Below are 12,427 nucleotides of genomic sequence, written 5' to 3'. Positions count from 1 at the left end.
TAGGTACAACATGGCAGAAAAATTAAGTGATGTTTTGCACAGTTCAGCGTCGGTTTGGCAAAATCAGCCACCTTTTAAAAAAAAAAATAATTTAACAATAATAAAATAACACTTTGAATTGTGTTCATTATACTGTACATTTTTTCATATATTTAAATTCTACTTTTCCTAACGTTATTTTTTAACACATTATTTAAAATGTGTGGCTAAGGAATAGCTATTAACTTTTTTTTTTTGGTTGGCCCAGTGAGAAAAAAGCCTTGGCGTTGAACCCTGCTAATATATTGAATGTTTTGAAAGGAAACATCATGCTTTCATTTTTTTTTTTTAAGCAATATGTACAATATGTGAGAGTTTATTTTTCTGCAGTTGTTTGAAACTGAAATCTATTGTCTAATTCCAACAGGTCCAGTATAAACAGGATTATGACAATTATGTAAAGGGCACAGGCTGGATCCCGATTGGTTCTCTGGATGTGGAAAGAGCGAAGGTCGCTGCTGCAGCTCTTAATGAGAAGAAATACAGGCAGCACCCAGACACTATCAAGTTCACCAGTGTTTTTGACACCCCGGTCATGGAACAAGCAAAACTGAATGCACAGCAGCTGAGTGATGTAAGGGACAAATGCATGCTACCATTTTATTATTTCAATCAATAATTAGTAGATGTAAAGAATGTTAAACACATGATCAGATTCTTACTGAATCATGCCTATTTTGTTTTGCAGAGACTGTACAAAGCCAGTGGTGAGAAGTTCATGCACACTTACCATCTCCCTGCTGATGCACCAGAGCTCCTGCAAGCCAAGTATAATGCTGTCAATGTCAGCAAGGTAAAAATGCAGTCTTGGGGAAGCTAGTCTGAAACTCCATCTTGAATCTTGATGAGCTACAAACTACTCATCAGGCTAAGCTACTGTCAAGCTAAGCTTCTTTTAAAAAGTAGATAGCTACACTAAGTTACTTCCAAAAGTAGGTAGTTATACTATTACAAAATCACGAATAAACATTAATTTTAAGTAAAATATTTGTTAGTGACAACAATGGAAAACAATTATAATGCCATGGCTTAAAGTTTTATTACACATAGTTTAAAAATTTCTGAAGCCCTCGCACAACATTCTAACTGGCAACTGTTAGAATATTTTATGGATTGAATTTCTGTTGTAACTTGTTGTAGAAATGATTATTTACAAATTAAATATATGCAAAACCATTTTATTTATTAGATTACTGTAATAATGTACACTATTGTAGTATGTTATTTTTTTAAGACAACAATGTGCCGCTTTAAACCAATGTATCAAGCTATCCTACTAGTTGGAAAAAGTAGCTAGCTACTGGAAAAGCTAAATTGTTCCATAAATGGAGTGGAGTTACTTTTAAGCTACTGAAAATGTAGCTAAGTTAGTAGCTGAACTTCTTTTTGCTAGCTACTCTCCAACACAGTGTCGCATAAAGTATAATATATGCACAGAGTCGCTAATTAGCATCTAGTTCAACTAAAACCATTATGTTTTGTTTCCACAGACATATTATACCTATGCACACAAGCAGAATCTTTTGAAAGGACATCAAATGAAGCATGATGCCATTCCTATCCTTGCTGCTAAATCCTCTAGGGATATTGCCAGTGATGTAAGTGACCATATATTATTTTAAAGTATATTTAATAATATTAATTATTGATCTTATTACATTGTTGACTTATGTATTGAATTGTGTTTTTTAAAGTACAAGTATAAGCTTGCATATCAGAAGGCCAGAGGCCACCACGTTGGCTTCCGTAGCCTTCAGGATGACCCCTTACTGGTGCACTACATGAATGTGGCAAAGATGCAGAGCGAGAGGAACTACACAAAAGATTACCACAAGGCCAAGCTTAAATACCACACCCCTGTGGACATGCTGAGCGTTTTACAGGCCAAAAACGCCTCAAAGGTCCAGACAAATACAGGATACAAGCAGCACCATCACAACTATGTCCTCCTTCCAGATGCCATGCACATTCAGCTGTCTCGCAACATGATGGAGATCCAGAGTGATGTAAGTGCAACTGATGCTTTAATTATGAGCCTGGAATAATTACAAAAAGATTAACAGGTCTCTTTTTATACCCTCAGAATTTGTACAAATCAGATTTCAACAACATCTTCAAAGGAGCTGGCTGGGTTCCCATTGGGTCTATCGACGTTGAGAAGGCCAAGACTGCTGCAAAAGCCCTGGACGAGAAGTCATACAGAGTTCACCCTAGTACACTGAAATTTACCAGTCTAACAGACCAGATGAATATGGTTTTGGCCATGAGCAACACAAAACTGCAAAATAAAGTAAGTAAACATTTTAGTAAGTAAGTAGAAAAAAGTAAGAAACGTTTAGTAAACATTTACAAATGACAGCCAGGGGTGCATTTCCAACGACGTAACTGGCGGATGAACTGTCATAGTACGAAGCATCGTTTGGGAAAAGAACAATGTAGTGAAGAGTGTTTCCTGAAAACCCGTAGTGTCTCTGTTGCAGATCTGCCGTTTGAACCTCGTTAGTTATAATGTAAAACGCCCATAAAGATGCTCTAAATGGGGTGGTAACAACTTCTTTAGAGAATAACCCCATAATTTCTTTTTGCAAATTATATTTTTTACACAAACAAGCATTTAAAAATAATCCAATATTAGTTTTGGTAAAAACATGCACTAGCTTTCCATATTATTCGAAATATATGTAAATGGCACATATAGGACCTATGTGTTTCCTTTACAAATATTATTGAGAACACTACACATTCTATTGTAAAATATAACATGTATTCTAATATCATATATAAATCGTATAAATAAATAAATAAATAAATAATGAGGCCATTTATTAAGAAATGACATTTAATATTTATTAATTATTAGGAAATAAAAAATCCTACTTTAATAATAATAATAATAATGATGATGATTACTATTATTTAGGACATTGTTTTTTTATTTTTTATTTTTTTTAAAAGAGTGCTTTTACAATTTGACACATGTAAAATACTGCAGAAATCTTCTAACCAACAGGCTCATGTTATATACAGTACAGATACTTAATAAATAACCTACTATAAATTAAAAGCATTAATGTATGCTATGTTTTTTGTTTTCACAAGCTTTGGAGACTTAACTTAAATTCCGCTTTTAAATAATAGGTCACCTATAGCTTTCGCCATGAGCCACGGCTGTGTTCAAAATGACATCAATGTTTTCAAAGTGCACTGCGAAGGGAGCACAATTGTAAACATGAAGATCGCTAAAACTGAAATGTAAACAATAATTTGAAAGCAAATTACATCTAAGAGAGATGACTTTGATGCTATATGGAATAGGGCATAGGGGGGATAACTGGGAATAGAATACAGCCACAAACTATGTTTCTAACTACAGCTCCAGAGGTGTAGTTGCAAGCATACAAGTTTGCGATGCAGTTTGCGAATGTTCATAGGAACGATGGATTTGGCAAACACCAAATCAACGAACTATGTTTTTAACGACAGAACTTGCGACCTTAGTTGGCTAACCCTGGTTTTCGGAAATGCACCCCAGAACAAGGAAATAATGTTCAGCTGACTTACGAGTTCTTGTTTGTTTTTGTTTCATTTTAGGCTGCTTATAAAGCCTCAGGAGAAAAATTTATGCACACCTATAATTTGCCACCTGACGCCCCACAGTTCCTGCAGGCCAAATATAATGCCCAGACTATGAGTGAGGTGAGTGCAATTACTCTAACTGAATGAATCTATATCTAGCAAATAAATTCCTAATGAAATAAAAGAGAAACACTTTTCAGTTTGGTTCTAGTGATGTTCACATTTGGCATCTTGAGATATCAGAGACTGTCTTTTTTATTTATGCAGTATTTTTTCACCAATATCTAAATTAATTTATGAACATTATAGTTCACTGCCAGTTCATGTTAATGGTAAGATTATATCTTTATAAAAAGCATTAAACAGGTTTGTTATTGCAGAAACACCTTTTCGAAATATACGGTCTAATTATAGTGATAATTTACCAATTTTATATTTTTATAGTTATTTTTTCATGTCAAGATTCATTTATTGAATTTTATTTAGTTAAATGCTTTTACATTTGATTTCTTTGCTATTTATTATTACAAATTAATTACTAAAATTATGTAGATATTAAGAGAAAGGCTTCTTTTTTTACAGTCACACTACAAGGCTCAGTGGATTGCGGACATTGCCAAGGGTTATGACATGAAAGCTGATGCTATTCCCATTCTTGCTGCTAAACAAGGAAGGCACATTGCCAGCAATGTAAGTGCATAATGTATATAGCATTCAAATACTGAAAGAACTGTTAATAAGATCCAAATGAAATGTAATGAATTTATTTGATTACAATTTATTGTTCTTTAATCACAGTATCAATACAAAAAAGCATATGAGAAAACCAGAGGCCACCACGTTGGCTTCCGTAGCATCCAGGACGATCCCTTGCTGGTGCACTACATGCAGGTGGCAAAGATGCAGAGCGAGAGGAACTACAAGAAAGATTACCACAAGTCCAAGCTCAAATACCACACCCCTGTGGACATGCTGAGTGTTGTACAGGCCAAAATCGCCTCAAAGGTCCAGACAAATGCAGGATACAAGCAGCAGTTCCATCATTACAACCTGCTGCCTGATGCCATGAACCTGACGTTAGCTCGCTCTATGAACATCACCTCCAGTGATGTGAGTCCATCATTTCTAAGATTCATGCATTCAAAATTCAATGAGTAGATTATGATTTGTTGATTCCTCATTAGTGTTAAATTAATTTTTCAAAGAATCAACAAAACTTATGTTTATTTTCTCCCAGTATGAGTACAAGAGTGAGTACAACAGCACCATGAAGGGTATGGGATGGGTGCCCATTGGCTCCCTGGCTGTAGAGACTGCAAAGATTGGAGGAAAGATCCAGAGTGAGCACAACTACCGCACTCACCCTTCCAACTTCAAGTTCCACAAACTCATGGACTCTATGGATCTCGCATTGGCTACTGCCAACAATAAGATCATGGACAAGGCAAGTCTGGATTCGTTGTATTTTCACTGGTTTCACATGTGGAAATAAATGGTCATTTAATTATGAAATGTCCATATGCTTTTGTTTGAAGAAATCCTATCATGCTGCATGGGAAAAAGACAAGCTCAAGATTCATGTGATGCCTGACAACCCTGAAATTATCCTGGCCAAGGCCAACGCATTAAACATGAGCCAGGTATGATTCCTATACTGACACTTGTATTTATTTCTAAAAAATATTAATTAATAATCCATGTTTCTAATAAAAGGCTAGTGCAATATATTTCATTTGCCTTTCTGATCATTTTCAGAAACTCTACAAAGCTGGTCTCGAGGAAATGAATAAAAAAGGCTATGATCTCAAACCAGATGCTATTTCAATTTTGGCTGCCAAAGCTGGCAGAAATATTGCTAGTAATGTAAGTATCCTATCAGCTATTGACCCCTTAGAAGTCTATACTACATGTTTGCAAAATCCTTGATGTGTTGTTGTGATATGCTGATCTTTACTGATAAATTAATTTTTCTGCCATTATAGTACAAGTATAAGTTGGCATATGAGAAAGCCAAAGGCCACCACGTCGGCTTCCGTAGCATCCAGGACGATCCCTTGCTGGTGCACTACATGCAGGTGGCAAAGATGCAGAGCGAGAGGAACTACAAGAAAGATTACCACAAGTCCAAGCTGAAATACCACACCCCTGTGGACATGCTGAGTGTTGTACAGGCCAAAATGGCCTCAAAGGTTCAGACAAATGCAGGATACAAGCAGCAGTTCCATCATTACAACCTGCTGCCTGATGCCATGAACCTGGTGTTAGCTCGCTCCATGAACCTCACCTCCAGTGATGTGAGTCAAAATTTTATTTAGCAATTTTTTAGCAGTCACTCTACGTTTTCTAACTGAAATTTATTTTTAGGTTGAGTACAAGAGTGAGTACAACAGCACCATGAAGGGTATGGGATGGGTGCCCATTGGCTCACTGGCTGTAGAGACCGCAAAGATTGGAGGAAAGATCCAGAGTGAGCACAACTACCGCACTCACCCCTCCAACTTTAAGTTCCAGAAACTCATGGACTCCATGGACCTCGCATTGGCTACTGCCAACAATAAGATCATGGACAAGGTAGTTTACCCTTTTGTAATTGCTTAATTTGATAATGATCCATAATTTCGCTAAGCTAATTGGTGACTTTTTTATTGATTGTTTGATCTAATTAGTTACTCATATTTTCATTATATCCGATTACAGCAAGCATACACAGATGCTTGGAACAAGGACAAGATAAAGGTCCATATCATGCCTGATAACCCTGAAATCCTTCTTGCAAAGGCTAATGCATACAACATAAGTGAGGTAAGTGTGTACATCCAAAACACTTGTTGAATAACTTTATGCAGAATATTCCCAGGTTCTCTGCCTCTTAATAAACTCTGGGTATTGGGAAAAAAGTCCCATTATTTGTCTACTTATAAACATAGTCATTGTTTCTCAAAACAAGACGTAACAGCAGTGTTTCATTTTTTGAACAGAAAAGTATCATAGTTTTTTTTTTATCACTTACAGGTGTACCGATAAATTGCATATCATATTAAGAATATTAGAGTACACAAAACAATACACTTCTTGGGTATTTTATATGGATGCTAGGATTGATATTGGCTGATAATTACATTTTATGACTCTTAGGTTACATTAATAGAGCAGTAAAGATATCACTAGTACAAATCCCCTTTTCACTCATTGAGTGATCTGCTGTCAATAGAGGAGTAATATATTTGAAAGGCTTTGCATGTATTAAGATATTATGTGCATCATCTTATATTTATTCTCTTAGGTAGGGCAAGATCTTCTCTTAAGGTTCATACTTAGAGGAAAATGTGCTTAATGCATTATAAAGCTTGAAGCATTAGAATCAATACTCAGTATTGGCCGATCACCATGACATAGAATTGGCACTTGGTGTTGGTTGCAAAATTCCTGATCGGAGCATCCCTAGTATTTAACCATCTTTGTAGTTACCTCACAGAACTGGGCTACTTTTGCACTGTTGCCACAGGTGTTTTAGTCCCTGGGTTCAACTGAGGAAAAACTCTATGATTTTAACCACGGAGAATCACTAAAACACAATTCAAACCAGTGATGTTTGGCATTTCAAATGTGCCATCTTTGCCAATCATAAACAAACTAACAGCTCAGATAATATCAATTACTATTATCAACGTAACTCTTTATTGACAATTATTGACTTTATCATCGTCTTCTCTTTTATTATGTTTGTTCAGAACTTGTATAACCTGTGCTGTTATCATGTTTGACTACAGAAAGCCTACAAAGCAGGAATGGAAGCTCTGAAGAAGAAAGGTTATGACCTCAAGGCAGATGCTGTATCGATCATTGCAGCTAGGGCCTCCACAAACATTGCCAGTGATGTGAGTTGCTTCTTTATAAAATATAGGTTACTGCCACTAACAACAACCTGATATTAACCTTTCTGACTTTTACAAATACTTCTAATTACAGTACAAGTACAAAAAGGAGTATGTTAAATCAAGAGGACACCATATTGGCTTCCGTAGCATCCAGGATGACCCCTTGCTGGTGCACTACATGCATGTGGCAAAGATACAGAGTGATAGGAACTACACAAAGGACTACCACAAGTCCAAGCTGAAATACCACTCTCCTGTGGACATGCTGAGCGTTGTCCATGCTAAGCAGGCTACAGCTGCTCAGACTTTTGCTGGATATAGGAATATCATCAATCGTTCTAAAGTTCTGCCTGATGCCATGAACCTGCAGCTAGCCCGCAACATGCAAGCAATTGCAAGTGATGTAAGGAAGGATTGTGTCGTTGTATTTTAAACATTTTCCATGTTTTAATGTCTTTGATTGAAAGCCGTTGTTTCATTTTATGGTGAATGTGATGACATTCTGCCTCTTTTTGCAGAATCTCTACAAATCCGAATACAACAATTACATCAAAGGAATTGGATGGATTCCCATTGGATCTCTGGATGTGGAGAAAGCAAAGATTGCTAGCCGGATAGGCAGCGAAAAACAGTACCGCACACACCCCAGTAACTTCAAGTTCACCAAAGACATGGGGTCTATGGACCTGGTTCTTGCTGCAGCCAACAATGATATTAATAACAAGGTGAAAATCTAAATCATTTGACTTTACACTGTGTTTTGGTTTTTATTTTCTTGGTCTTTTTTGTTTGTCTCAGTATGTTTTTGAAGATTTTAAAACTGGCTTTGTTTTTCCTTCAGCAAAAGTACATTTCTGCATGGGAAAAGGACAAAACCACAATCCACATTATGCCAGATGCAATGGACGTGGCTCTTGCTCGTCAAAATAAAGTTATTTACAGTGAGGTTGGTGATGCCATCAGATACACAACTGTTGACCGATTGCATGACTGTTTTCACACTATGTAAATAATCCTCTCACTATCTTCTTTAGAAACTATACAAACTTGCCAATGAACAAGCAAAGAAGAAGGGATACGATCTACGTGCTGACGCTATCTCAATTCAAGCTGCTAAAGCTTCATGTGCCATTGCCAGTAATGTAAGTTTTTTAACCTTATTATAATCCTGCAAATAATTACTGGGTACTGTGAAAGTGATTAATGTTTTAATGAACTTATCGCAGTACAAGTACAAAGCTGGGTATCGTAAGCAAGTCGGTCACCACATTGGAGCTCGCAGTGTCCAGGATGATCCTCTGCTCATGCTGGCTTTGAACTCAGCTAAAATTGCTAGTGATGCTCTCTACAAGAAAGACTTCAACAAGTCCAAGACCAAGTTCCACCTCCCAGTTGACATGTTGTCATTTGAGTTGGCTAAGAAATGCCAGGTCCAGGTCAACGATGCCCACTACAGAACCTACCTGCACAACTGGACCTGCCTGCCTGACTCCAATGATGTTGTCCAGGCTAGACAAGTCTACGACATCCAGAGTAATGTAGGTCAAAATTACTGCAGTTTTATACATGAATAAATATATTGAAGCGTCATCATAACAATATTTCTAAGCATGTTTTCACATGTGTGCCCTTAGGCGGTATACAAGGCTGATCTGAAATGGCTTCAAGGCCTCGGATGGGTTCCCATTGGTTCTGTTGATGTTGAGAAAGTAAAAAAAGCTGGAGAAATCCTGAGTGAAGCAAAGTATCGCCAACACCCAAGCAAATTCAAATTCAAATGCACAACTGAAGACATGCCAATGGTCTTGGCCAAAGCCAATAATGATATCATGAATAAGGTCAGGTGCATATTTCATATCCAGACATATGAAATATATCTAAAATGTTATCTGTGACATACATTTTCATGTATAATTCTCTCTCTATTTATAGTCAAAATATGTTGAAGCTTGGAACAGCGATAAAACAAAGGTTCACATTATGCCAGATGCAATGGATGTGATTCTTGCAAAGCAAAACAAAGTCAACTATAGTGAGGTCAGTATTTCATATTTAAGTACTCACTTGATTATCTGAATATTTTTATTATTTTATTTTATTATATTAATTTATATTTTTTTAAAAATTGACTGTTTATATATAATTAGCTGAAAATTTAGATTTTATATGAGGATAAAAACAAATAATACATTGTGTTTTGATATTCCAGTTTGTTTATATATTTTGTATCATTTGTACATCAGAAACAATATAAACTCGCCTATGAACTGGCCAAGAAGAAGGGTTATGATATGCGCAATGATGCCATTTCAATCCTTGCTGCCAAAGCCTCCAGAGACATTGCAAGTGATGTAAGTACAACAAAAAGATATGGCTATACTTTATATGACACACTATAAGTTGTTACGCTGATCATATTTTCTTTCCTTAAAGTACAAGTACAAGACTGGTTATCGTAAGCAAGTTGGTCACCACATTGGAGCTCGCAGCATCCAGGATGATCCTCTCCTCATGCTGGCCTTGAACTCAGCTAAGATTGCTAGTGATGCTCTGTACAAGAAAGACTTCAACAAGTCTAAGACCAAGTTCCACCTCCCGGTGGACCTTCTGTCTCTTGAACTGGCAAAGAAATGTCAGATCCAGGTCAATGATGCTAATTACAGGACTTACCTCCACAACTGGACCTGCTTGCCTGATTCCAATGACGTCGTCCAGGCCAGACAAATCTATGACCTCCAGAGTGATGTATGTAATATCCAGCTTCGGTTGAGCAATATTAATACATACATCAAATTGACTTTCCATTTTTATTTTAGTTGGTTGCCAGTATGTAAAGTTGACAATTCAAGAAAAAGAGGAACTGCATGGATCCGATTGTCTCCTTCATGTTGATAAAAAGATAAAGAGCTGCATGAATGTTTTCTTTAAACATAATGTCTGCTTTTAGGCGGTGTACAAAGCTGATCTAAAATGGCTTCAAGGTCTTGGATGGGTTCCTATTGGTTCAATTGATGTTGAGAAAGTGAAAAAGGCTGGCGAAATCCTAAGTGAAGCGAAGTACCGTCAGCACCCAAGCAACTTCAAGTTCACTTTGACAACTCAAGACATGCCAATGGTCTTAGCTAAAGCCAACAATGATGTTATGAACAAGGTAAATGCAGGACTGATATAACACATGATATGCACTTTTCGAATTCAGTTAATTTATTTGGTATGTGAGAGAGTTAATTTGTGGAAGTAAAATTATTTTAGCAATTTTCTTTGTTTCTTTGACAGCAACAATATGCTAGTGCCTGGAACAAAGACAAGACAAAGATCCATGTTATGCCAGATGCAATGGACATTGTACTAGCAAAACAAAACAGGGTCAACTACAGTTTGGTAAGTATAAGGGTGCTTTCGCACCTGCCTTATTTAGTTTGGTTGAATCATACTAGAGTTCGTTTTCCCTCTTGTTGTGGTTAGTATGGGCAGGTGTAAATGCAGCAATCGTACTCTAGTGTGCACCAAACGGTGTACTAAGACCTACTTGAAGAGGTGGTCTCAGTACGCTTTCCAACGAATCCTGGAGTGGTTTGTTTGTGGTGAGAATATGATCTGAACTAAAACAGACCCAACCATAAAAAGTACTGTGCCTTTTGGACTAATCCAGCAGCTGTAGGCTGATGCGCTGTGCATTATGGGATATGGAGGAAAAATATTTGTTTACAGCACTTTATAAACAGGGAGAGAGAGAGAGCCGCAGAGAGAGAGAAACATTACCTGATGTATCGTTGGTAATATTTCCGCAAGATGACCATGTCGCAGTTTAGCTAAATTAAGTCACACCTCCTCCTGAAGTGACGTGCGATGCATTAAAACATTGTTTTCCAGCTGCAGCCGCGCTTCATTCTCAAAATGTATAGTTTGTCTAAAGCAGGGATACAATCAGTAAGCGCAGTCATACCTTTATAGTAAAAAGTGACATTTTGTGTCTGCTGGTTTGTTTACTTGCGGGAATTCATTGGCATTTCCCTGCATGTGTTTTCTGACCAATCGAAAAGCAATTTAGGAACTGTGTTCAACAACATCTGGCCAATGAGAGATGTGGATTTTGTCAGATGAGTACATTTTGGATATTTTCAAATGGTTCGGACCAAAGCCAGCAGCGCGGTGTGAAAACGACCCAAAGATGGCTGAAAATGCAACAATGTATAATTTATTGCCGGTCCAGACCAAATGAAGTGAACTACAGATGTGAAAGCACCCTAACTTAACATTGCACTCTTGATGATGCATCATTTATGTTAATGATTAATAAATAATGAATTGTTGTTTCAATAAATTAACCTTTTTCAAATGTTTTCTAAGAAATCATACAAGCTTGCAAATGAGGAAGCTAAAAAGAAGGGCTATGACATGCGAAATGATGCCATCTCCATCAAAGCTGCCAAGGCCTCCAGGGACATCGCCAGTGATGTGAGTCTTTTAAGTTATACAGTATGAAAATTAACACAAAATTTACACATTGAAAAAATAACTTTGTTTTTTGATCACTATTTCTTTTGAACAGTACAAGTACAAGACTGGTTATCGTAAGCAAGTTGGTCACCACATTGGAGCTCTTAGCATCCAGGATGATCCTCTGCTCATGCTGGCCTTGAACTCAGCTAAGATTGCTAGCGATGCCCTTTACAAGAAAGACTTCAACAAGTCCAAGACCAAGTTCAAACTTCCAGTAGACATGCTGGCATTTGAGTTGGCTAAGAAATGCCAGGTCCAGGTCAACGATGCCCACTACAGGACCTACCTGCATAACTGGACCTGCCTACCTGACTCCAATGATGTGGTTCAGGCCAGAAAAGTCTATGACCTCCAGAGTGATGTAAGTATGTTACATTCAAAATTTGAAAAGTGATTTCTTGATATTTCAATTGATACACGCACATCATTAC

At 37.1% G+C, this 12,427-nt stretch overlaps 1 protein-coding gene and 1 long non-coding RNA gene across 4 annotated transcripts in view; one reads left to right on the top strand and one right to left on the bottom strand.

The window, feature by feature from the left end:
• Positions 1–12,427, top strand: part of neb (nebulin) — an 87,699-nt gene that overhangs the window by 26,549 nt on the left and 48,723 nt on the right. For both annotated transcript variants that reach the window (XM_009304675.5, XM_073912668.1), the window contains 28 exons: positions 407–613; positions 728–832; positions 1,530–1,637; positions 1,734–2,045; positions 2,123–2,329; positions 3,631–3,735; positions 4,198–4,305; positions 4,414–4,725; positions 4,853–5,059; positions 5,151–5,255; positions 5,371–5,478; positions 5,598–5,909; positions 5,980–6,186; positions 6,313–6,417; positions 7,386–7,493; positions 7,585–7,896; positions 8,012–8,218; positions 8,335–8,439; positions 8,528–8,635; positions 8,720–9,031; positions 9,128–9,331; positions 9,426–9,530; positions 9,737–9,844; positions 9,927–10,238; positions 10,441–10,644; positions 10,770–10,874; positions 11,844–11,951; positions 12,046–12,357. In XM_009304675.5, the coding sequence (XP_009302950.1) occupies positions 407–613; positions 728–832; positions 1,530–1,637; positions 1,734–2,045; positions 2,123–2,329; positions 3,631–3,735; positions 4,198–4,305; positions 4,414–4,725; positions 4,853–5,059; positions 5,151–5,255; positions 5,371–5,478; positions 5,598–5,909; positions 5,980–6,186; positions 6,313–6,417; positions 7,386–7,493; positions 7,585–7,896; positions 8,012–8,218; positions 8,335–8,439; positions 8,528–8,635; positions 8,720–9,031; positions 9,128–9,331; positions 9,426–9,530; positions 9,737–9,844; positions 9,927–10,238; positions 10,441–10,644; positions 10,770–10,874; positions 11,844–11,951; positions 12,046–12,357 (5,118 nt within the window). The remainder of the gene's footprint in view (positions 1–406; positions 614–727; positions 833–1,529; positions 1,638–1,733; positions 2,046–2,122; positions 2,330–3,630; positions 3,736–4,197; positions 4,306–4,413; positions 4,726–4,852; positions 5,060–5,150; positions 5,256–5,370; positions 5,479–5,597; positions 5,910–5,979; positions 6,187–6,312; positions 6,418–7,385; positions 7,494–7,584; positions 7,897–8,011; positions 8,219–8,334; positions 8,440–8,527; positions 8,636–8,719; positions 9,032–9,127; positions 9,332–9,425; positions 9,531–9,736; positions 9,845–9,926; positions 10,239–10,440; positions 10,645–10,769; positions 10,875–11,843; positions 11,952–12,045; positions 12,358–12,427) is intronic.
• Positions 1–12,427, bottom strand: part of LOC141376116 (uncharacterized) — a 53,054-nt gene that overhangs the window by 14,983 nt on the left and 25,644 nt on the right. The gene's annotated exons all lie outside the window — the stretch shown is intronic.

This window comes from Danio rerio, chromosome 9 (genome assembly GCF_049306965.1).
Source record: "Danio rerio strain Tuebingen ecotype United States chromosome 9, GRCz12tu, whole genome shotgun sequence".
NCBI classification, from domain to species: domain Eukaryota; kingdom Metazoa; phylum Chordata; class Actinopteri; order Cypriniformes; family Danionidae; genus Danio; species Danio rerio.
The sequence above is the reverse complement of the archived record's forward strand: the minus strand, read 5'-3'. Positions and strand labels throughout refer to the sequence as shown.